At 42.4% G+C, this 25,470-nt stretch overlaps 1 protein-coding gene across 1 annotated transcript in view; it reads right to left on the minus strand.

Moving 5' to 3' along the window:
* The window catches only part of LOC141139611 (ceruloplasmin-like), a 281,017-nt gene that overhangs the window by 22,122 nt on the left and 233,425 nt on the right, over positions 1-25,470 (minus strand). Inside the window, exons 13-16 of the mRNA XM_073625912.1 lie at positions 18,610-18,749; positions 18,343-18,471; positions 16,842-16,948; positions 12,945-13,164 (exon numbers count right to left, since the gene is read on the minus strand). Coding sequence (XP_073482013.1) covers positions 12,945-13,164; positions 16,842-16,948; positions 18,343-18,471; positions 18,610-18,749 — 596 coding nt within the window. The remainder of the gene's footprint in view (positions 1-12,944; positions 13,165-16,841; positions 16,949-18,342; positions 18,472-18,609; positions 18,750-25,470) is intronic.

Genomic DNA, 25,470 nt, shown 5'->3' on the forward strand with positions numbered 1-25,470 from the left:
TAGCATTTAACTTTGCCACTATTTGTGATACCAGTGATATCAAATACTTACCGTAATTTTCCTTTCCTGATAGACTCCTTGGCAGCATACGTGTGGGTTAACTCCGCCTCCATTCCTCCCCTAAAGGACCCCTCTCCCATAAATCTTTGCTTCAAGCCAGCGGCTGTGTTCCGTAACTAGCTTTCTCCAGACATTTGGGAGGGAACTCCTGCTGCCATGGAGTCTATCAGGAAAGAAAAATTACGGTAAGTATTTAATAGGAAATTTTCCATTTTCCTGACAGACTCCATGGCAGTATATGTGTGGGAAATAACTCACCGTACACGTGCAGGTGGGCAAAAGAAAGTTTTACACTGTCAACCGACAGTACTTGTAAACCAAAATTAACTGATGATAGGGCGGCTGATTCAACACAGTAAAGGGATACAAAAGTGTTCATAGGCGACCAGGAAGCCACCCTGCAAATTACTACGGGAGCTACATGACGCAAAGCTGCCCAAGATGCAGACCCACTCCTGGTCGGGTGAGCAGACACTACCTCCAAAGGAGCCAAGCCCTTGGCTCTGTGAGCCTGTTGGATGACCTAGGCAATTCGTGTTTCATGTGATGTAAGTAAAGACAGCACAAGCCATTACTGCACTGAAGCCATGTTCAGCACAAGCCATTACTGTATAGAAGCCATGTTTATTGAATAATAACCAGCAGGAACAGGAAACACCACACAGGAAGTGAGTAAAACAGAGATTCACCATAGGAGTTGCATCTAAAGAAACATAACATCCATGACAATCTGTGCCCCAATCACCCTAGATGAGACACGTTTCTCTGTCCTTTCTGCCAAAATAATGAACAGGCGTTCTGAAGCCTGAAGCAAGCTGTAGCTTGTAGATATGACTACAAAATCTAAGGGATTCCTAAAATTGAAGGAAGGCACTTCTGGAGGTCAAATCAGGATTCTCTGTTTACTAGACATGCGCTTTAAAAAACTAAGCCACAGCACGCTTTCTCCCACGCAAGTTAGAATTCTAAGATTGGCAGAAAAATTTCTTGGCTCCCACAAAGACTGATGCACCCTTGGGAATTGAGTCAAGCATAGGTAACAGCACCGATTGACTTGAAAGAACATAAGAAAGTTCTCCATGACCAGTGAACCAATCTCTAAAGTTTTTTATGCCAACGTGATAACCGGGAAAAGGCAAACTTGACAGAGGCCTTTAACAAAGACAGCCCTAGAGCACTCCGATCCAATTCCCAAGGGGAATTTGAGTACAAGAGGGAGACTCCATTGGAAAACCTCTGCTTACGCCGAGGTCTGAGCCCAGCTGCTTCCTTGAAGAATTGTTGGACAGGAAAGATGCCTAGACTGGAAAACACCTGTGAAGGCCGATAAAGCTGACACTTGAACTCCAAGGGAGCTGACCGATAGAGCCAGAATTAAATCCGATTGGAGAAAGCCTAGAATATCTAAAACTTCTAGAACACCACATGATCTGACAGCAGCAGACATGTATTGAACAACTTTGACCAGATTCTCCCGTCAACTTTGTCTGCGTTCATTTTTCTAGTATTCAAGAGAGCGGAGATGACTCTGGAAGAGTAGCCAAGGACCTCCAATCTCGAGAACCAGACCGTCAGACGCAACCATGCCAGATATGGATGTAGAATTGTTACTCAGGGACAGAAGGCCTGGCCTGAAGAGAAGGTGAACTGGGTTCCAGAAGCTGAAGTCTGCTAGCAAGGGAAAACCATTGACCTAATTGGCCGATAAGGCATCACTGCCACCACAACCTCTGTTCTGAGTCGAGTCTTTGTAGAAAATCCGAGGTTGACCAGGACTGGAAGAAATGCATACGTTCTACTGCATTTCCAATGATTCATCAGAGCATCTGCACCTGAAAACCTCCACAAGTAGAGACCATTCGTTGTGGACTGGACTGGAAATAAAATCCGTTAGAACATTTTGGACTCTGGGAACATATGCCGCTGGGCAGTAGGCTCGATTCTTCTGAGCCCAAGACATAATTGGCTCCGCTTCCTGTAATAGAGAACAGGCTGCGAGTCCCCTGGCTATCTTTTAACACAGGAGACCTTCCAGAAAGGCCACCTTCTCCAGATTCTACTTGATCCTCAGATCCGTAGACACCATAGTGCCAATCATTTTAGACACTGAAAGGTGCGCAGGTGGGAAGAACACTGGGCCAGGAGTATTCAGATCCAAAACATCGGGATCCAGAGCCAAGGCAATGATCCAAGATTATATTGAACTGAGCCCCAAGGTCCACAAGACACTTAGTGGGCTCCAGGTGTCTCCTTGCCAGATGCAGAGCCAGACGAATTTGAAGAGAATAGAAAAAACCTGAGCTCTGGGCTCCAGCAGCTGTCCTCTGTCTTGGGACAGTAGGACGAGGACATCCATGTAACTAGGCAGGCGTATGCTCCTTGTTTTGATAAAGACTAACAACCAAAAAGGCCCTGAAAAAACGCAGGGTGATGTTGAAAGCCCGAAGAGCTGGAGATTGTCTTGACCTACAGTGAACAGAAGGAACTTGTGGAAGTCTTCTACAATGGGCACATGAAGGTAAGCATCTTAAGTCTATTGGAAACAAGCCAGTCACCTGGCTGGACCCCCTATGAATCGGGAATGATGTTTCCACCTTGAACGTCTCCTTTGCTGAGAATTGTCTCAGGTGTGCAAGGTCTAAAACTGTTCCTCTTCATGGCCATAAAAGGGGCAAGCACCTGCCCTGAAATCTCTTGCATTCAGAGACTGGCACAGCAGTACTTTGCGACACCAGCGACTTACTTAAAGCATGAGTATATGCTTTCTTTACCTCAAGGCGAGGAAAAATCCATGGAAATGCATTGGAGAAGATGGAGGACTTCTGATGGACCATGCATGTCCCGAAAGGACCACTTTGACGTCCCAATAGTCTGAAGCCCAATTCAGTAGCTTCTTGGATTCCAAGTAAAATGTAAAAATGTGCGATCCTCGCACGCTCTGAACTCTAGACTGTCCTCTTCTGGCCTAGCCAGTGCTGGTCCTGAGGTAGGACCTCAACATGCCAACTGTGGCCCGGTTCCGGTGCTATCCAGCTTGCCAAAAGATGAAGCTCCCTAAAAGGGAATGCTACACTATGCCTATTGTAGGTGGGAACAGCAAGCCCAGGCCCCAACCATAGCACTAATTTTGCCGTAACTGACGAAAGCATCACCCGTGCCACTATGTGACTGATGAAATTTGGAGCCTTATCATGGAAACCAACACCAGCTCCTGAACTACAGATTTCTTGAAAACGCTCCTGAATACTGATACTGTGCCCGCATTCTCCATCCACATTTCCATCCTTTTTCGATGTGGCCACAAGAGCCCAGGCCGACTTTCGGGCTATTCACTGCATCTTCCAAGGAAGAGCGACATGCTTGCTTGCCTCATCAAGGCCTCAGCTATTTAGAGAGGCAGCCTTTAGTTGCTTCACATCCTTATCTCTGAATGGATAGAGCTTGGCCATCTTACTCAGAAGGGAGGGATGTCTCGCGACCTTGCTCCACCTATCCAAAATGATGTTCCCTAGTTCTGTTAAGAATGAGAATTCAGAACACTCTCTATGGCGGTGGGTGCATAGAGGAGGATTCAGAGCTTCTGCTTTTGAAGGCTGGACCTTGACGGTGACCTATGACAAACACATCTGGAAAAAAAAAATGTTGTCTTTATCATCTCATGTGGTGTATTGTCAACCTGACCTAGAAAGACTCACAAAAGCAAAATAGGATAGAAAGGAAGTGATTAAAAAATCCCAAAAGTGTACCCAGGTCAGCAAGGAAAGGAAAGGGTTAAGCCCACCCTCTCATACCTCCTACACCAGGGCTGGCCACACGGGGGGGGAGCAGTGATACATCCACAGTGTGAAACTGCACAGAAAGACTGACAACCTGCACCGGTGATCAAATCATAGTAGAATCGCACAGAGACAGCATACAAGGGTGTTACTGCAGAGCATACCCTGTGATAATTGCACACAGCACATTGGGAGACTGCTGCAAGCTGCCTACAGAGAAATCCCTACATCATTTCTCCCCTGAAATTATGCCACCACCGCAGTGGGCAGGAGCAACCCAGGGATGCCCAGCTGGAAGAGAAAGCAGCGACTTGGAATGCAAATGCACCCTAGCTGCCATAGACTGGAAGACACTAGAGCCAGAGAAGAAACAGACAAACAGAAACACACAAACTGCTGCCATGGAATATGTACTATAAAAGCATACATCACCGCACACGGCAACTTCAATCCTGCTTCCACGATCAGACCAGGCAGGTTGATCATACCAGGCTTGGGGCAGATAGGGCCACCTGCTAACAGCTGGGCTGTCTGGCCATTGCACCGCTTGCCTGCCAATGGCCAGGCTTTAGCTCTTCCAGCGCCTCTTTCGTTTGCCCACTCCATACCCTGCTAACAGCCAAGGCTTATCATAGTATCTTCCGTTTAGCTCGCTCCATACCCTGCTAATAGCCAGGGCTTATCTGAGTATCACGACCTGTCTTCCCAGTGCTCGCTGCCGGCCGGTCTTGATCACGGAGAGAAAAAACTACGACGAATAACCAAACCGGTCCTTAGGAGGAGGACAAAAAAGGAACACGGCCGCTGGCTTTGGAGCAAAGATTTATGGTAGAGGGGTCCTACAGGGGAGGAGTGGAGGTGGGCTTAACCCACATGTATGCTGCCATAGAGGTTGTCAGGAAAACTTTATTTTGCCTACCCTTCATGGGAGACTATCTTTTCGACTCTAAGTACACACTTACCCCAGTTCTACGGGAGTAAGGATCAAAAGTGCAGGTGGAAAATGTTCCTCCAAGTCTGGTTTCAGTTCCCAGGGCCAGTGCCAAGACAAGGTCATCTCCAGTGCTCGAGGTGAAACTGTGCACTCTCCTTCGCTTCCCCCCCCCACTCCACAACCACCCCCTACCATCACCCACTCCCTGTAGGGCCAATAGCAGGGGGTGCCAACATGTTTGTGGACACTGCAGGCAAATTAAATGTTTAAAATAGGTGCACAAATATGGGGCTGACAGTGGGAAGGGAAAACATTTCCCTGAGTCAATGGTATCACTAAAGTGACAGTGGTGTCACTGGAAGAAAATATGTCCCTGAAATGATGGTGTCGCCGTGTCGCCAGAAGGAAAAAAATGTCCCTACCACGGTGGTGTAACTAAAAAAGTATAAAAGTGTCCCTGCCTCGGTGAAGTCACTGGAAGAAAAAAAAAAAAGAAAAAAAGTCCCTGCCTCAGTGGTGTTACTGAAAAGAAAAATATGTCCCCCCTGTAAGTGGTGTCACTTGAAGAAAAAAAATGTCCCTGCATTGGTACTGTCACTGGAAGTACCAAATGTCTATGTGATGGTGGTGGAAGATACACCACCAGATGCACCCCCTTCTCCCCCATACAGAGCTTTCCCTCAATCCTTCAACCCCCCCCCCCCCCAACTACAGAGCTCTTCTCCCAACCTCCACCCCCACCCCCCAGTATAGAGTTCCTCCCTCATCTCCCCCACTACGAAGCTCTTCACCCATCACCTCCCTAGTACTAAGCTCACCCCTAATTCCCCTTCCTCTACGATACAAAAGTTCTCCCCCCCCTTGAGTACAGAGCTTTTCCATCTACCCCACCCCCAACTGCTTACCCATTTAGGAGAAGTGGTTGCCAATAGGCTAGGTTGTCAGGGACCATGCTGTGTGAGAAGAGGCACGCTGTCACTCAAACACAGAAGCCAGATTCCTGTGTTGAATTCTAGGTTTACAAAAAGTGACTGTAGGGAACGCAGGGCTAGTGCCAGGGGTGGCAGTATCAAGTACTGCTGTGCTCTGCATGACAAAAAACCCTGCTGTCACTCCTTTCAGTGAGGATGGGAGAAGGCAGCTGCTGAACTCCCACCACACTCCTGCCTCTACATACAAAGGGTGTGACAGCTCGGGGTGACAGCTGAATGAAAAAAAAAAAAAAAAAAAACATTGCTTGCAATAGAAAAAAAGTGAAAAAACGTTTCTTTTTTTTTTTTTTTTCGGGACCGAAAATGTCCCCTGATGTAGATCCATCATCGATCATGACGCCGCTGCCACTGTTTTTTTATTTTTAATAAAGAAATTGTCAAAAACTGTGTGTGAGTTTTTAAAGGCCTGGTATGGATTGGGGGGGACCCCCACGTGTTTTTTTTTTTTTTTTTTTTTTTTTTTTTTTACATTTTTCTATTGTCAGCAATGGTATTGTATTGCCAGAAATTTAAATGCGATTTTTTTTCTTTTATAAATGTCAGTTTTGCTGCAGTAGGTTCTATACATGGTACAGATGCGCCACTTTACAGGCAGACTAAGGGGACCCCTCAGGCACAATATTCAAAGGAATTTTTCATGTTTACTGTTTCACTTTAAGCATCATTAAAATCACTGCTCCTTTAACCAGTTCCCGACCGGCCGCTGCAGTTGTACTGCAGCAGGTTGGCTCCCCTGGGCGAGCGGCCGTAACCCTACGTCAGCCCTTTAAGACACTGTAGGAGGCGATGCGAGTGCCCAGCGGGCGCGATGACCACTGGGCACCCGCGTTCGCTCATGACAGATCGGGACCGGGATCTGTGTGTAAACACACAAATCCCGGTTCTCTCGGGAGAGGAGAGAGATCGCGTGTTCATACTAAGTATACTGATCGCTGTATATTTGTCAATGGTCTCAAAAATTTGTCAAAAGTGTCCAATTTGTCCGCCGCAATATCGCAGTCCCGATAAAAATCGCAGATCACCGCCATTACTAGTAAAAAAAAAAAAATAATAATACTAAAAATGCCATAAATCTATCCCCTATTTTGTAGTCGCTATAACTTTTGCGCAAACCAATCAATATACGCTTACCAAAAATGTAGAAGAATACATATCGGCCTAAACTGAGGAGAAAAATTGTATTTTATTTTTTTAAATTTGGGATATTTATTATAGCAAAATGAAAAAGATATTGTGTTTTTGTCAAAATTGTCACTTTTCTTTTGTTTTATAGCGCAAAAAAATAAAAACCGCAGAGGTGATCAAATACCACCAAAAGAAAGCTCTATTTGTGGGGAAAAAAAGGACATCAATTTTGTTTGTGTACAGCCTCGCACGACCACGCAATTGTCAGTTAAAGCGACACAGTGTCGCATTGCAAAAAATGGCCTGGTCATTGAGCAGCCAAATCTTCCGGGGCTGAAGTGGTTAAAAACATTTTTTTTTTGCATTGGTACATGTCCCCCAAGGCAGTAGCTGGGCCCCCATACCCTTTTTACAGCCAATAACCTGCATATAATCCTTTGAAATGGGGACTTTTGATTTTTCAAGTTTAGGTCCCATAGACTTCAATAGGGTTTGGAGGCCGGGTCTGAACTTTTGCTATTGTAGCACGGCCCCCTAAGAGACTGCTTGGATTTACCTGCTCATCTGCACTGCCATGACCTGATTAACATTCCAACCCACCTGACACTCTGGGTTCAGACTTCTTTGCACCACCTTAAAGTAATAAGTCAGACAACTCGTCTGTGCGTTTATGTTCTGATAATGTTTACTAGAACAGTTTAGGGAAGATATTTTCACAAATAAGAGATCATAGATCTGCTGAGTTTTGGACAGTCAATTATATACACACATGTACGGTGGAATACTGCTTGCACTTGAAAGGATAAATAAAGATTAGGTAGTTATACTGACAAATTTCTAAAAGGAAAACCTCGGCCAGCCTATAAACCTTTAACCCTAATGAGAGGTCGGACTTAATGGCAGTGGTATATGGGCCTTGTAGTAATAATGACATCAATGTCCCCGTTGCAGATATGGTCTTCATCGGCAGTAGGAGCTTATTAACTTTATCCAATGAGGAGTAGTAGCAAGCAATAAGGTTTCTTGGAATGGTAGAAGCTAAAGGTGTCTATGCACAGTGTTCAAGAAAGGTTCAGTAAAGTATTCCCAAGGTAAAGAGGTCTGTGTAAATTGTCCCAGTGAAACCATAAGAAAGGGTTTGTAAAGGACCAGGCGATTTTAATGCCTTCCGGACAGAAGCTCCTGTAGCGTCACTCATGCAGCAGATCCGCCGTATCGATCTCCCAATGTGAAGCTCAGAACACAGGTTGGTGGGCGACCAAAGTGGTGCTGGATGGATGTCTGATGGACGGCAAGCAGTGCTAGGCCCCTCTCATCCGGGTTGAAATGTTGTACACCGCGTGGTAGGCCGCGACCTCTCTCTCCATGCACGGAGAGGTCTGTCTCGCATCAAGCCCAGGAGGAAAAGAGCGCAGGGTGGCGCTTTGGCTTCTTTTATAGCTCCTCCCAGCAATCTCTCTGATGGTAGTAAAGATCTCTGAGATATGTAGTCCAAGGGCATAGTCATGCGAAGTAATTATTAGTCTGAGGAACTACTCATCCCATAATCCCTCTAGTTTGACTCACAAACATGTCAGTTGGCAACACTGGGCACTAGAGGGTCACGCGATGCATAGAAACACCGGAGGATCACTGTGCTTGCAATTGTAGTCCACATTGCTACACTATCTTTGGGAGTTCTGGTTCGAACCGGGGGGGAGGTTCGGCACATCTCTACTCGCTGGCAGGGGACCTGAGAAGTGGAGGTTCGGAGCACAGAGCAGGTAAGTATATCATGTGTTTTATTTTTAAAAAAAAGAACTTTTATCTTTACAATCACTTTAAAGTATTTTTTGGTGGTTTTAACACATACAATGAAAATTAAATAAAATCAAAATCAAAAACTACCTTAAAATATACCCCTTTCAAAAACACACCCTCTAAATAAGTAGCCTTTTTCCAAGCAAATTTTGCCAAGTAGCTTAAAGGACTCATCTCTTGATGGGTTGAGACACAGCAGTAGTGCCATTGTCTCTTACGGCTGTCAATATAAGTCAGTCAGCCAATCAGGGGTGTAGAGGGGGGGCGGAGCCAGGTTGGGGCGCCGTGTCTGAATGGACACATGGAGCTGTGACTTGGCCTAGGTGCCCTCATAGCAAGCTGCTGTCTGTGGGGGCACTAGACAGGAGGGAGGGGCCAGGAGAGTCGATGAGGGACCCGAGAAGAGGAGGATCCAGACTGCTCTGTGCAAATCCACTGTAAGAGGAAGTAAGTATGACATTATTATTATTATTTTTTTTTTTTTTTAATGAGACTTTACAATCACAGCCTGTAATATCCCTTCATTACCAGGCCATTTTTCAGTTTTCAGTGCTGTGATAGTATTCCTGACAATTGCTCTGTTATGCAACACTGTACCCAATTGAGTTTTAGATCATTTTTGAAACAGATAGTTTTCTTTTGGTGGTATTCAATAACCACTATAAGAAAGAGAAAAAAAAAATGGTTACTTTCTATTAAAATAAAAATGGCAGAGTAGTTTTACCCCCCCCCCCCCCCCCCAATTACCCTTTATTTGGAAAGTAGACATCCAAAGTGCCTTCCAGTTCTTATGGAGATTTTTCTATGTCTGTGTCCCTCCCACCTCCTTTTGTCATCTGCATTCTTATTTGTATTAATTTCTCTAGAGAGCAGTTTTGCAATCTTCTTTGTCTTCATTTATGCACATGTAACTGTGTTATTATCACCATACTATTTTTGTTATAACTACATGTGACCATTTACTCTTTTTTTTTTTTTTTTTTGGATGGATATGTCACAGTGGTTTGTGTATAGATTTACATATTACTCTCTCACACATTATCTTTATTTTTGGTTTACCATTTCAGCCTTATGTGTAACCATGAAACTCCACTTTATTTGTAAATCTGCAATCTCTCTGGGTTCTGACCTATGTTCTGTCTTTTTCTGCCACAAGCGCAACCACCACCTAATTGAATAAATGTACCTTTTTAATATGCTATTTTTTTTAAGGCGGAGTTTGCTTAGGTATATATATCTTGCCATTTTTGTTCTAAATTAGCTACGACTAAAGCCGTGTACACATGAGCGGACTTTTCGACTGGACTGGTCCGACGGACAATTCGACCGTGTGTGGGCTTCATCGGACCTGCAGCGAACTTTTTTGGTCGAAAATCTGACGGACATTAGATTTGGAACATGCTTCAAATCTTTCAGACGGACTCGAGTCCGGTCGAAAAATCCGCTTGTCTGTATGCTAGTCCGACGGACAAAAACTGACGCTAGGGCAGCTATTGGCTACTGGCTATCAACTTCCTTATTTTAGTCCAGTCGTACGTCATCACGTACGAATCCGGTCTTTAGAAAGTTCGTCGTAGCTCCGTCGAAAGTCCGTCGGAAAGACCGTCCGACCTTTGTTGTCAAAAAGTCCGACCGTGTGTACACGGCATAAGGTTTCTGCTGCAACGTGTCAGCGGTATTGTTTTATTGTCACTCCGATGTAACCAATAAACCACAGTTCAAGGATTTCAGTGTTGCCGGCTCTTCCTATTGTTTAAGACACCCAAAGTGATCTAATTTGTGTGCCACAATTTATTTGTACATTGTATTTGATACATTAATGTACAGGTTTTATACAAAGGAAGTAGGAAGTAAAAGGGGTTAAAGTACTGGTCACATACAGTGGCATCATGGAGATGAAGAGATTAATGTTCAGATGTGCAGGATAAGGGGGTGAAAGTTTTAATATACAGGTCACATGATAGTAAAACGACAAACAATCGATGTGTCAGATTGTTGAGTGAATAGATCAGCAGCTGCTGATCCATTCATTCTGCCCCCATTCATAATGACACCTGTTATAAAGGCAAGGGGAGGGATCAACACTGTAAACGGTACCATGTGATCGCTGTGTTGACCATCTCAGCAATCACATGGTACCCAGCCCCTTGGATTGGCAAAGTTCAGTGTCTCTGTGTACCCAGCTAATGACAACTGGGGGCACAGTGATTACTTGGTGGATTTCCCACCCAATGGTTATTTATCCAGTGCTGTTCATAAACACCACAGGGTAAATAAAGGGCTGCTGACCCACCAAAAACATGCCCTAGTACAAAAGTAGTTAACAAGTGAAATTAATAGTTTGAACTTGGCGAAATTTGTACTTTTGCCAAATTCACTCTGCTCATCTCTAGGCAATATGTAAACTCGAACAATAAATACAGATATGGTCTTTTAAAAACACCATTGAAATTGATTTGGTATATCTGTTCAAAAAGTCAAAATAAAGCCTCCTGAGCCTGCCAGAAAGCTTGTGAGCTAATAACTTCTGGTGCTATTTGAGTTTAAAGTGATACTAAAGTCTGTTTTTTGTTTTTTTGCTTAAAAATAACAAACATGTTATACTTACCTCCTCTGTGCAGTTGGTTTTGCACAGAGCAGCCTGGATCCTTCTCTTCTCAAGTTCCTCTTTGCTGCTCCTAGCCTCTCCTTCCTGCTCAGTGCCCCCCACAGCAAGCAGCTTGCTATGGGGGCACACAAGGCGAGCCACAGCTCCCTGTGTCTATTCAGACACGGATCCATGGCTAGGCCCTGCCCCCTCTCCCTCCTCATTGGCTCACTGACTTTGATTGAAAACGGTGGGAGCCAGTGGCGCTCCACTGCTGTCTCAGCCAATGAGGAGGGGAGTCCTGGGCAGCCAAGTCTCTCCTGCAACATCGCTGGATAGAGATGAGCTCAGGTAAGTATTAGGGGGGCTGATGCACACAGAATGTATTAAGAATGCATTAAGATAAAAAAACATTCTGCCTTTACAATCACTTTGATGACCCATCCCAGTTCTTACCTTGCGCTTCTGCCAAGATCAACAGATATATTTGTCTGTACGTGAAGGATATTTGAAGGAATTCAAATGGAGAAATGTGCATGTATTACAGAGATAAATTGCCATTTTTTAAAAAGTTGTCCTTTCAACACTTCAATGCCTAATTAGTATTGTCACTTGTGTTTGGAACAGCATTCATATAATGTCAGAAAGTAGTGGATTGTGAACCAGGGATTTTGTATTCTTAAGCTGCCTTAAGGCTGGGTTCACACTAAAAACGGATGTGGCTGGCAGCAGGGGTCCGGTGGGTCCCGGTTCTCTGTTTCAGGAACAAATCAGGCCCCAATTTTTGCCTGAATTCAGACCTGAAACAGAGCCAAAGACGCACAGCACTTTTGTGCAATCCACTTCGCAGCCATCATAGAGATGTGTGAACTGGCTCCATTGAGAGCCCATCAGCCTCCTGTCATGTAACTTGGATGTGGTGAAATCCGCATCCAATTTGTACTAGTGTGAACCCAGCCTTATCCTTTCATTAGCAATGTGATAACTCTAAAGCTGGTCATAGATGATTCTTGTTTTGTTAAACCAGTGAGTTGAAAAAAAAAAAAAATTGATTCCCCCATCCACACATTTAAGGTGAATGGGGGAATCCTCTAGGTGTGCCCTTGTATTCTGACAGCGCTGAGACTTCCCTACTATCAGAATACGCTGATTACTGGTGCCCACAGAAATCAATCACCTGAATTTCGATCCATGTATAGCTGGCTTAAGGATACCTTGTTGAGCAAACAATTGCACATTCCAAATCAACACAAGTGTTTAGAAGAGTCTCTGTAAATTTACTAGCAAGCTAAATATTTGATTTGCCTTTAGTCCCAGGTCAGCCGGTGCAACTTGTCATGCAATTTGATAGTTTCAAATCTCATGACAAGTCGAACCCTATTGTCCACAATGGAAGCGGTCAAATCGGTGCGACTTGGACTACATCAGAGTGGCACCGATTTTGAAAGTAGTTCCTGCACTACTTTTTGCAAATTGAGGTGCGACTTGCATAAACATCTAATTCATGAAGTCCCACAGACGTACAACTTTGAAATTGTGCAGCTTAAAGTGATGCTGCACGATTTCAAAGTCGGATTCAGTGTGACTGAAGACTTATGTTAGCTAGGAAAAGTAATAATCCACCAGGAATAATAAATATAGTCATGTACTGCAAAAAAAAAAATACATACTGTGTTTCTTATTGCTTTCAATAAATTCATCACTCCCTTTGTCCACTTCATTTGGACTTAAGCAAAATCTTTTGATATTTTCCTCTATATACCAGGACCTACTTTCATCAAATATCATAAAAAGTAAGGCAAATCTTAAGATCGGGATCATTTGTGCCATTATTGGATTAAATGATCTTTTACAAATCACAATAGTTCCAATCAATCCACTGTAGGTATCCTAAGAAAAAAAAAAAAGATACAAATTGTCAGCTCCTTTTTCCAGTGCTTGTACTCTTAAGCATCACCCACAAAACAAACAATTTCTTATGGCACATATGGCCATTATTTTTCACTTATAGATGGCCGGGTTCTTGATCCATCATTTTAATACCCCAAATGAGGTATTCTTACTGGAGTACTTTCTAGCTTTATTCCTTAGCAAAACTGTGACTTTTCACTTTGCCAAAATTTAAGCAAAACTTGGGACATTTTAATGAAATGCATTAGAATCAATAGGGATAGCTAGATTTTAATATTTTGGGTATTTTTAAGGGTGTAGTGGCTTCTGAGGGTTAGATAAGCTCCTTTCAAATATCTTTTGACCTGTTCTTATGGTTTCAAAAAAATGCCCCCTTGTTAGCTAGGAAGATGATGGTAAATACTAAGAACCCTAAGAGAACCTTAACTCTTGTATATGAACAAAGTCATGTGATCGTCATATCAATGCTTACATACTGTAGTGATTAAATGTTTTTGACTATAAAACAAAGTGCTAAGGTTGACTTTATCAATTAATCCATTAAATCATTGCTGACACACATAAATTTGCCTTGTTAGAAAACAAACCCATGTGATTTGTGTTTTTGTTTTTTTTACATTCAAACTCATTTGGGCCAAGCAGTCCACAAGGTGCAATTCAAAGCTAATGTTGGCGAAGTTGTTAAATTAATTGTAAAATCTATTTTGGCACAATTACGCTGAACTTATTTAATATAAATATGGTAACTAGCCAGATCTGAAAAACATAAATTTCTTATAAGCTGATACTTCAAAGTGCAATGTACTTTGGCAAATCCAATTTAACTCAATCTCTGGGTCTTTTTCACATATTTGCTTTAACCGCTTAAAGCGGAGGGCCACCCTAAAAAAAAAAAAAAAAAATGCATTAATATTCTTAAAAAAAAAAATTTTACTTACCAGAAACCCCGGTTGCTAGGCAGTCTTCCTAATCAGCCTCTTCCTATTCCAAGGCGCTTCCTACTCTTCGGCGAGCGGCCCCTTTGCCTTCTGGGACATGTGTGTGTCCCAGAACACAACAAACACCATTCACAAAGCGCCGCGTGACTCATGCATGCGCAGTAGGAAATGGGCAGTGAAGCCACAAGGCTCCACTGCCCATTTCCCTTCGTTAAGATGGCTGCGCCAGCAGCCGATGCGATGGACGGATCGGCCTCGGGGGGGCCGACATCGCGGGCTCGCTGGACAGGTAAGTGTCCTTATTAAAAGTGAGCAGCTACAGTGTTTGTAGCTGCTGACTTAAAAAAAAAAACACTGCGGCCGGAACACCGCTTTAAGGACAGCCCCACGTACATATACTGCAGCAGGGCAGCCATTTAGCGTGAAATTACAAACCTGTTTTTTTTTTCTTCTGGGTGATTGGACACAGCGGGAGCCAATCAGCAGAACCCGCCGATCGTTCCCGAGGCAGACAGAAATGGTGATCTGTCTATGTAAACAAGGCAGATCGCCTTGCTAAGCAGGAACACGGATCTCTGTCTTCTTATAGTACAAGCACCCCCACACAGTTAGAAAGCACCCCCTAGGAACACATTTAACCCTTTGATTGCCTGATGTTACCCCTTCCCTGCCAGTGTCATTAGTACAGTGACTTTATTAGTGTTACTGGTCCCCAAAAAAGTTTCAAAAGTGTCACTTAGTGTCCAATTTGTTCGCTGCAATGTCGCAGTCCCGCTATAAGTCGCCGATCGCCGGCATTACTAGTAAAAAAAAATTTTAAAAATTCCAAAAAATATCCCATTGTTTGTAGACACTTTAACTTTTGCGCAAACCAATCAATGTACACTTATTGGGATTTTTTTTTACCAAAAATATGTAGCAGAATACATATTGGTCTAAATTGAGGAAGAAATTTGATTTTTTAAATTTTTTTTATTGGGTATATGTTTTATAGCGGAAAGTAAAAAAATATTGTTTTTTTTTTTTTTTTTTCTAAATTATCTGTCTTTTTTTGTTTATAGCTCAAAAAATAAAAATTGCAGGAGCTGATTTGGGTACAGCATCGCACGACCCTGCAATTTTGTCAGTTAAAATAAAGCAGTGCTGTAACATAAAAAATGGACTGGTCATGAAGGGGTTAAAACCTTCCAGAGGTGAAGGGGTTAAAGAAGAACCTTGCAAGTTTTGAACAGAATTGTAAAATGTTAGAACCTCTGTTGAGTTTAAATTGCTTTTGGTTTCCCTGCTATAGAGATTTCTGTCCCTATGATAACCTGTCACCAGAACAGGAAGTGAATAGAAATCTTCCTAACAGGAACATGTAGATAAAAATATGATAGAGTCCCTTCTCCACTCTATCCAACAAGTTTTGGCTAAAGTTCCAATTGCAGGAAATAAATTACTGATGTATGATCTAAACTTTAAATAAAAACAGTATTTGCATTGTTGTCCCTGTAAGGATAAGCAACACGCATTCCTGTTTTTGTTACCTCCTGTCACTAAGACAAGAAATAAAGAGTAATCGCTAGAGTTTACTCTACTCTTGTTTCTACCAATGACTAAGGTTGACCATACATGGTATGATCCTAGCTTGACTTGGGCATGACCTCTGACAATCAGCCTGTGTGGGAATGGCTAAGGGAGCAACATTAAACTCCTGAATTTCAAGAGGTATTTCTAAAGAGAACTTTTCATCTTGTACATACCCTGTCTCCCCGAAAATAAGACCTAGCGTGATTGTCGGTGATGGCTGCAATATAAGCCCTACCCCCCAAATAAGCCCTACCCTGTTTCCCTGAAAATAAGCCCTACCCTGAAAATAAGACCTACAAGGACTTTAACTAGGGCTTATTTGGGGGATAGGGCTTATATTGCAGCCATCACCAACAATCACGTTAGGTCTTATTTTCGGGGAAACAGTGTAGCATACTAGTACAAGTTACTGGAACAATCATTTCTCTGTGTATGACAGTAAGAAAATGGGATACAATCTGAAATTCATCCAAAATGCATGTAAGGAAGAACCAGTTTCCGTTTATAAAAAAGACCTCCTTGTCTACATGTGTTTGGTAATATACGTGGGACAAAAAAAGATCAGCAAATAAAAGTGTAGTATTAAAGTGGAAGTAACCCCTCCTATTGTTTCCAGCCAAGAAAGCTGCCTTCTTGTCCTCTGTTTAATCTTCAACTACCATGATGCTGCACATGTAATCAATTATGACACCAGCCATTGGATGGTTTGACAGTTTGGTTGAGAGCACAGCCAATGTGACAGTTACATTTCTGGCATGTGCTGGCAATGTAACGTTTTTTTTAAACTGTTAAATCGATGGGTTTACCTCCGCTTTAATGTTTAAAGGAAAGCTCTGTTGTGAGAAATACAGTATGTAGGGTGTCATTGCCTTTTGAAAAGTCCAGTTACTTTGATCTCTTTGGCCTCAATACCTTCGGAGTCACTCTGGAACAAGAATGCTGCTAGCAAATCACAATAATGTTAGAGCTCTGACTATATATACATATTTTAGGCCAGTGACTGAAAATTTATGGAAACCCTAGAAATAGCATAACAGCCAGTTAACTAGGATTTTCCAAGTAGAGTTTGGAAGTGATTTGTATTTTCTCAGTACATCCTACCTTTACCTTTGAACTGTATCAAACTCAAAAAAGAACAAATGTTACCTTTACTGGATCAACATCAGAGTAGTATGCCCATGTCAAACAATCTGTTTCATCCTTGTTAGGTCCGGCTCGTTCAGGAACATCCCAAACATATGTTTCTGTATGACCTGAGAATATAACATATATAAAACAAATACGTTTGAAACAAGAATACAGTATAAAAGTGAAAGAAAACGTTGAATTGATTGACTGGTGGTTATGATTTTTATTTATTTTTTTAAACAAAACTGAATAATAATACCCCACTAGTGACATCAATGTCCCCCCTTCCCCTAGTGTCCAATCACTCCCCACACTAAGCACCAATACCCCCCTTTTCCCAACTGAGCACCAATTTACCTATTTTCCCCACTCAACACCAATGCCCCCTTTTCTCCTTCATTGGTGCATTATTTTAGGCCACCGACACTAGGAAATTATTTTTTTCTTGCTGACCAACATTTTTTCTCCCAGCTGAACACAGACACATTGCCCTCCCACTGACCATTGATGCTGGCCATTTTTTTTCTCCTGCTGGCCACCTACACCTGGCCTTTATTTTCTTTCTGCTGACAACCATCAAGCATTTTTTACTGCTGTTGACATGCAACATAGGCTGCACTAGGTCACATACTACTGACTCTTGTGTAATACGGAACATGCTGTACATAACATACTCTTGACCAAAGTGTTTATTGTCTCAGTTTCTGTAGGCTAAATAGTTTTTAGCCGTTTATTGGTACTTCTATAAGGTAGGTGCAGAAACTCTAGCCAGTATTTGCAACTAAATGCATGGCTACAGTTGGGGTACTTTCACACTGGAGTGGTGGGTCCATTAGCAGTAAGGGGGCCGCTAGTTTTAGCGGTGCTTTACCGTCATTTTAGAGGTGCTTTTCAGCCACTACTGGGGCGCTTTTAACTCCCGCTAGCGGCCGAAGAAAGGGTTAATAGCGCCTGTGTTGCGGTGCTTCGGAAGCGCTTTTCAGGCGCTTCGGAAGCGCTGTCTATTCATTCCAATGGGCAGGGGCGGTGTGGGAGCGCTGTATACAGCGCTCCCACACCGCCCCAAAAATGCGGCTTGCAGGACTTTTTTTCCCGCCCCTCAAGCCCACCGCTGCAATGTGAAAGCACTCGGGCTTTCACATTGGGGAGGCATGAGAGGCAGTTTTCAGGTGCTTTACAGGTGCTATTTTTAGTGCTAAAACACCTGAAAACTGCCTCAGTGTGAAAGTAGCCTTATGCACATCCCCTAAGGCCAATGCGGCCACACCATCTTTTGCCACAGCACACACCATATGTTTTACCCCTTCTACGGTGTCCCTCTTTTTCAGGTTCTGATGTGGGTAGGTATGCAAGTCATAACGTGCTTCATTCTCACTGATGGAATCTCCCATCTGTAAGTGGACTTTCAAAGTTAATTAACTTTAGCATTCAGAAATAAGTTCTCATATTTTCTTTTCCTATCCTGTCTCTTTCCCAGTTTAATCATTAGAATTTGGGTTGTTCTTAAAAAGGTACTTACCAGGTTTAGTTGGCTTTTTTGTATTGCTTTCTGGCTTCAAGCCATGTGCATACATTGAATATGTTCTGGTAGCTTTGTTCATAAATATTACTTTGATTTTATCACCAATATTAGCATATAAGATTGGACCTGTAACAAACAAGTTTTTTCTATCTTAGTGGCAGACAGCAAACATATAGTTAAGGGTAAACTTAGTTAAAAGTGGAGGAAGTGGTAAACAATCTATGAAGATACGTAAGGTTCACAATCATATAAAGGAGTGCTTACCTTGGATTCCTAAATGAACTTCTTGTTTTGTTCTTCTTTTACGACTTTTAAAGGTTTCATCTGTGTAGCCCCGGTACACAACTTTCTTATATAGAGGACCAATAGTTGTGTTTGTTCTGTTTAAAAATATATCTCCGGGTCTTTAGGGGAAAGTCAGAGAAGTTTGTAGTTTAATTTATGCCCTACGTGAAATTGACACTAATAGTTATCAGACATGCAGTTCAGATAGATTTAAAGTAGTTGTAAACCTCAGACATGAAATATGAACAAAGCATATCCCTCTATAGCAGTGGTTCTCAACCTGGGGGTCGAATGACAATTTGCCAGGGGTCACCGAATCCTGGGCTGTTCCTGAAGCCTGCACCTCTCTCCCAGCCTTTTTGCGGCTGCCCAACTGGGCTGTTCCTGTAGCCCGCGGCCGCCCACTCAGCCTCTTCGCTGCTGCCCATTCAGTTCACGGCATGGCTGGGGGGCAGAGACTAGAGGTCAGCTGACTGGTGAGGAATGTGAAATGGGAGAGGCTGGAGGAGATCCTATCTCCTGATTTTGGCATAGATGTCACTGCTGCGAGACACCACAGAGCTGGAGACACAGTGAAGCCGGAGACACAGTGAGTAACGCCACCTGTGACCAGATCAGCAGATGACCTTGATCAAGAGCACCTGAGTTGGCTGATCAGAACTTCCTCCCAGCACTGCCACTCATCCCACCCCCTGCCAACACTGCCACTCATCCCACCCCCTGCCAACACTGCCACTCATCCCATTCTCCCCACACCCCACCAAGGAGTAAAAGAAGAATAAAAAAAAATAGAGAATACATGGAAGGGGGAGGAACAAACATAAAAGGGAGAGATCGAATAAGAGAGAACAAAAAAAAGACAGCTAGAGAAGGATGGGGGGGGGACAAGAAATTAGGATAGAGAGATAAAAGGGAAAGAAAGGAGAACACAGAGGAAGAGTGGTGCATCCTAGAATGTACCATAAGGGGTTTTAATACTGTACGAGTGGAATGGACTCGGGGAGCACTAAATGTCCATGGGTTAGGGGCGCAAATTACTTGTCTTGCCTTGGGTGCTGACAACCCACGCTACGAAAATAATTTTACTGTTAGGGGTCCCCACAACTTGGGAAATTTTATCAAGGGGTCACGGCACTAGAAAGGTTGAGAACCACTGCTCTATAGTGTGTACTTGTCTCAATTAAGAGCACTGATGCCCCGTACACACAATCGGACTTTCCAACAACAAAACCGTGTAATTTTGTTTGAAGGTTGTTGGCTTCAACTTGTCTTGTATACACACGGTCACACCAATGTTGGCCAACAATTATGAACGTAGTGACGTACAAGACGTACGGCAAGCCGATAAAAAGGAAGTTCAATAGTCATGCGCCACCCTTTGGGCTCCTTCTGCCAATGTCGTGTTTGGTGAGCATTGATTCCGAGCATGTGCGTTTGTACTTTGGAATGTGGTCCGACAGACTTGTGTACACACAATCGGAAGGTCCGACAACACGCATTTGTTGGCGGAAAATTTGAGAACATGCTAGGCAACATTTGTTGGCGGAAAGTTCGACAACAAGTGTCCAATGGAGCATACACAAGGTCGGACTTTCCGCCAACAAGCTTACATCCAACATTTCCCATCGGAAAATCCGATCGTGTGTAGGCGTCATAAGTGTCATTTCTGCTGCTTCATTCCCCTGCTATCAGCATGAATCACATTTGAGAAGTTTTCCTGACTCAAAGAGAAAAAAGGTGACAGGGGTGGGATCTCCAGCTGGCTGATAGCCTCAGCTTTGATCTTGTGTAAAGGGTGTGTGTGGGGGGGGGGGTTTGTCCCTTCTCCCCCAATCATCTCTCAGAGCTCTCCTTACTGAGCTCTACAGAGTATAATTTCATCTCTCCTTCCCCGTTTTCTGACAGCTCAGGCACACTTTATAAATTCTAGACTTTGAACAGATGTAGAGAAGAGATGACTGCAAATAGGAAGGTGCAACTTATGCAGGAGGATTTGTTTCATCTCTGTGTATCACCTGAGAACAGTCACTTCACTGTTTATTATATAGTGGCTTACCAATTCCTAGATGTAATAGTTGTGTTAGTTTTCTTTTATAGGCTTTTATTTTCACCTGGTGATCCAGCCAGTAAGTCTGTTTTTCAACAGAAAAGCACTCTTGCAGTTACATGGATGAGACAGACCATTTAACACTGGCAGGGTGCTTAAAATGATCAACTTTTATTTATTTCTGTAAAATCTTTACCCCAAAAGGAAAAAAAAAAATTGTCTGCTGTAGCTAATTATAAAGTATTAGCTGGAGTTTAATTTCAATTTCTGGTGTAGTTAAATGTGCTAGTAATTTTAACACCCCCCCCCCCCCCCCCCCGACTGACAGTGCGTCTGTCCAAATCTGCCCCATGTGCTTATTCATCCAGAGTGATGGGTGTTACTGGTCAGATTACCACGCGGGAAAACAGAGGGAAGAAAAGCTTAAGGCTGGGTTCACACTATCTTTGCATGATCTAACAGCAGGGGTCCGGTGCGTCCCCGTTCACCGTTTCAAGCCCGATTTCAGCCCTAATTTTTTGCTGAATTTGGACCTGAAACAGACCAAAAGATGCACAGGGCTCCTGTGCAAATTCGCACCAGAGATATGTGAACCGGCTCCATAGAGAGCCGGTCAAAATCTCCGGCTGCTTTGCGAATTGGATGCGGAGAAGCCATATCCAATTTGCAATAGTGTGAAGCCAGCCTAAAAGAAGAAAACTAATACAGACACTACATTTAAGGATTGGTAAGCTGCAATATACTGCATTTTTGGTTTTGGGTTTAACCACATAAGGACCGAGCCTCTTTTTTTACACTTGTTATTTACAAGTTAAAATTATTATTTTTTTTGCTAGAAAATTTACTTAGAACCCCCAAACATTATATATATATATTTTTCTAACACCCTAGAGAATAAAATGGCGGTCGTTGTTTCTGTCACAACGTATTTGCGCACTTTTTTTGGAACAAAAACACCTTTTTGAATTAAAAAATAATACAGCAGTAAAGTTATCCCAATTTTTTTTTAGATTATGAAAGATAATGGTACGCCGAGTAAATTGATACCCAACATGTCACACTTCAAAATTGCCCACGCTTGTGGAATGGCAACAAACTTTTAACCTTAAAAATCTCCATAGGCAATGTTTAACAATTTCTACAGGTTACCAGTTTTGAGTTACAGATGAGGTCTAGGGCTAGAATTATTGCCCTCGCTCTAACGATCGCGGTGATACCTCACGTGTGTGGTTTGAACACCGTTTTCATATGCGGGCGCTACTCACGTATGCATTCGCTTCTGCTAGCGAACTCTTTGGGACGGGGTGCTTTTTTCTTATTTATTTTAAATTTAAATTTTTTATTTTGACATATTCATTATATTAGAATGATTCATTTTCATAACTTGTTTACTATATTTGGAATTGTTTGGAATTGTTTCATATATAATTGTTTCATATACTCCCTTGTCACCTCATCCCATGCTCGCCTTCAGGACTTCTCCAGAGCCTCCCCCATCCTCTGGAATGCTCTACCCCAATCCGTCCGTTTTTCTCCTACTTTATCCACTTTCAGACGATCCCTGAAAACTCATCTCTTCAGAGAAGCCTATCTGGCCCCCACCTAACAACTGTACATTTATCTTCTCAATCAGCACATCACCCACAGTTATTACCTCTTGTATCTCTTGACCTCCCCTCTTAGATTGTAAGCTCTAAGGAGCAGGGCCCTCTGATTCCTACTGTATCAAATTGTATTGTACTTGTACTGTCTACCCTCAAGTTGTAAAGCGCTACGTAAACTGTTGGCGCTATATAAATACTGTATAATAATAATAATAATAATAATATATTCGGATTTGTTTCATTAATTTGTTGTTCCAAATAGATTCGTATTTTGGAAGATTGACTAAATTCGTTTAACATGTTAAATTAGTTATTTTGGGAGATTAATTATGAACTTATTGGATGAGGAATCCATCAGAATTTTCTAATCATAACATAACGAATGGAACTAAATTAATTATAGATTCATTAGTTATGTTATGATTAAGAGATTCTGATGGATCCACCTCCATCCAACCCTAATACAATAAGTAGGAATCATCATCTTTTTTCACTTTGATACCTTACTGTATTTATAGCTATATGTTTCCATTTTATAAATAGTGAATTTTTTATAATAACAACGAAGAATGTTAATGCAATTTAAAAACAAATTGGATCCGAATCAGTTTGTATTATTCATTATGTTGTTACATTATTTTGGATGCTGGAAATATTAAACTAAAAGCTCTTTGAATTTGTTGTTTCATAATAATTTATTTTGGATTTGTTGAAATTTGTTACCATTGTGATTCGGATATTCGAATCTGAATAACGAACATTTCATCTGGATTTCGATTCGTAACAAAACTAATTGCACGTGTCTAGTATGTATGAAATGTTTTCTTGTCAATATGCACTTTTACATCCTTTGTTAATCTAGTGACAGAATATGGTGAAAATATGTGAAGAAAATTCACTTTGCAAAGAATACCAAATCACACGCAAGGAAAAAAAACATGCTTGCACATGATTAGATGAGTGATTGGTTAAGTGAAAATTCTCTTGCAAAGTGATCTGCCTATTTGGCTTTAGGAAATAAACCCCTTTATATCTAAATGAACTCTCAATGCATGATAAAGATATTAAAATGTTACAACCAGAAGGTAAACAATGTATGTAAAGTACAGTGTATGTCTATAATTAATGCTAAAGTGTGTTTGTAGACTTCTTAAATACAAGAAGCTTGGTGCTAGAGTGTGTCTGTTCTAGTGATGATCTTAGGAGTATGAAAGAGAAACTTATCAAATGACATTATGATAGTGCTGTTGCATTATGTGTGATCTTATATATAGATACACATAATGCTATATTAAAGTGACCTTGTCAGGTTACTAAAACATCCAGCTGAAAGTTTCCTGCAAAAAGAGTTCTTACTTTGCCTCTTTGGCTGCCCCTATCTTCTAGCTTCCCTCCATTTCAAATCTGCAGCCTCTGTAAGACTCTTTGGCATTCAAAAATTCCATACCCATTTCTCCCACTGCAACATGGTTCCATCCTTTGACCTTCACGTCACTGCTGAGTCCTGTAGTAATGTGGTTTTGGAAGATGGAACCAAGGCCTGCAGCAAGGGACACAGACTATTGACTATCCCAGAAGTGTCAAATACTACATAGTCATATGGAGGCTGCAATACTGGAGTGGGTGTAAGGTAAGAAATGCAGGCTGCTGGAGAGGGGAGTATAAGAGTAATTTTCTTGCATGGATTTATCCTTCAAGCTCTGTAATATTAACAAGCTAGCTGAGACTTGAATTCATGAATGAAAAGGGCGGCAAAAACCAGTGTATTTATAATAGGGGATTTACCACCACAAAAATGACAGGTTGAAGGACACTGCTGCTCGAGCAAGATGATATCTAAAGTTACCACAGCTCACTTTTTTGAACAGTTTATAGAAGTAAGGCCCTTTTCACACGGGCGCCTCCGTGGAACGGATTCCGCTTGCTGAGTGGGAGATCGCTCTGCTAAGCAGGCGGACGACAGGCCCTGTTCGCTCCGCTGTATAGAGCAGACACGGACATAGTCCCGCTCTTCTCTATAGAAAAATGGGATGAAAAACCACCTGTCCATTCTTATCCGATCCTATCCGATCAGCCAGACGGATGGAAAGTAAGACCACCACCCATGTGGATTTTGACGGCAGGATCGTATCGGATAGTGGCAGATGTCAGCGGACATGTGTCCGTTGACATTCGCCGCTCCAAGGTCCAATCAGGTCCACCCGAAAAACTGACAGGTGAAAAAACGCAAAGATCACATCAGAGAGAAGATGAGAGCCAAAGTTTCACTTAAATGAGCCACAGGGATCTAGCAATGAAGTAGTACATAGTCATAAATGGTGATAATTGCATGGTTGAATAGTGAAGCAATCCAGCATGAAATTAAATGGAAATCACATCCAACCTGTGATGATCATGGTTGGGGGATGAAAGTTTTCTAGTGGCCAATGAAAGAGGTGTATCCAGATATGGCAATCCGATCAAAACACCTCACAAGCAAAATAACACCCCTTTTGTGTCAAATAAAAAAATCTGTTCAGCCGATATACGGCAATCAGAGCATGTAAAAGCGTGGAGCCAGTGGCCGGCGCAGGTGTGTGACAGAAGCTTGATCTTCAGTAATGAGCACAGGAGCTAGTGAAAAAAGGCAAATGGGAAGCAGAAACAGTCATGCATGTTTACATATTTCTTGTAGGAGAAAGGAACGTCTCCAAACATTATTTGGTAACTTGCAAGCTGGTCCTAGCTTCACAGGGTAATGAGCCTTGTAAACAGGTGATAAGCAGACGCCTTCCTGGGATATGTGGCTTCCGTGCTGGTTGTGTAACTGAACCCTGGAGCAGAGGTTTAGGCAATTCAGTGATAAAGAAGATTCCTTTCCAGACTGTGTGTATGATTGCTTGCCTTGAACATATCAAAACCTCATGCCAAATCCAGGGGCAGCAGATGATGGTAAAGCTGCAGAGATGCGATGTCTCGCTCAGCAACTGTGTGCACTAGACCACTGAACCGTCCAAGCTACAGTGGAGACAGGTAGGAGTGTGTAGTGGTGTCAGGCATGTGAAGACAAGACAAGACATCTACATGTTTCACTAGGGAAACCTAGCTTTGTCAGGACGTAAAAAAAAAAAAAAAAAAACTGAAAACTGACAGGTGCATCTGATCGGACAGCCCATGTGAAATGGGCCCAACATCTAGAAATTATGCTTT

This window comes from Aquarana catesbeiana, linkage group LG04, assembly GCF_042186555.1.
Source record: "Aquarana catesbeiana isolate 2022-GZ linkage group LG04, ASM4218655v1, whole genome shotgun sequence".
Classification (NCBI taxonomy): Eukaryota; Metazoa; Chordata; class Amphibia; order Anura; family Ranidae; genus Aquarana; species Aquarana catesbeiana.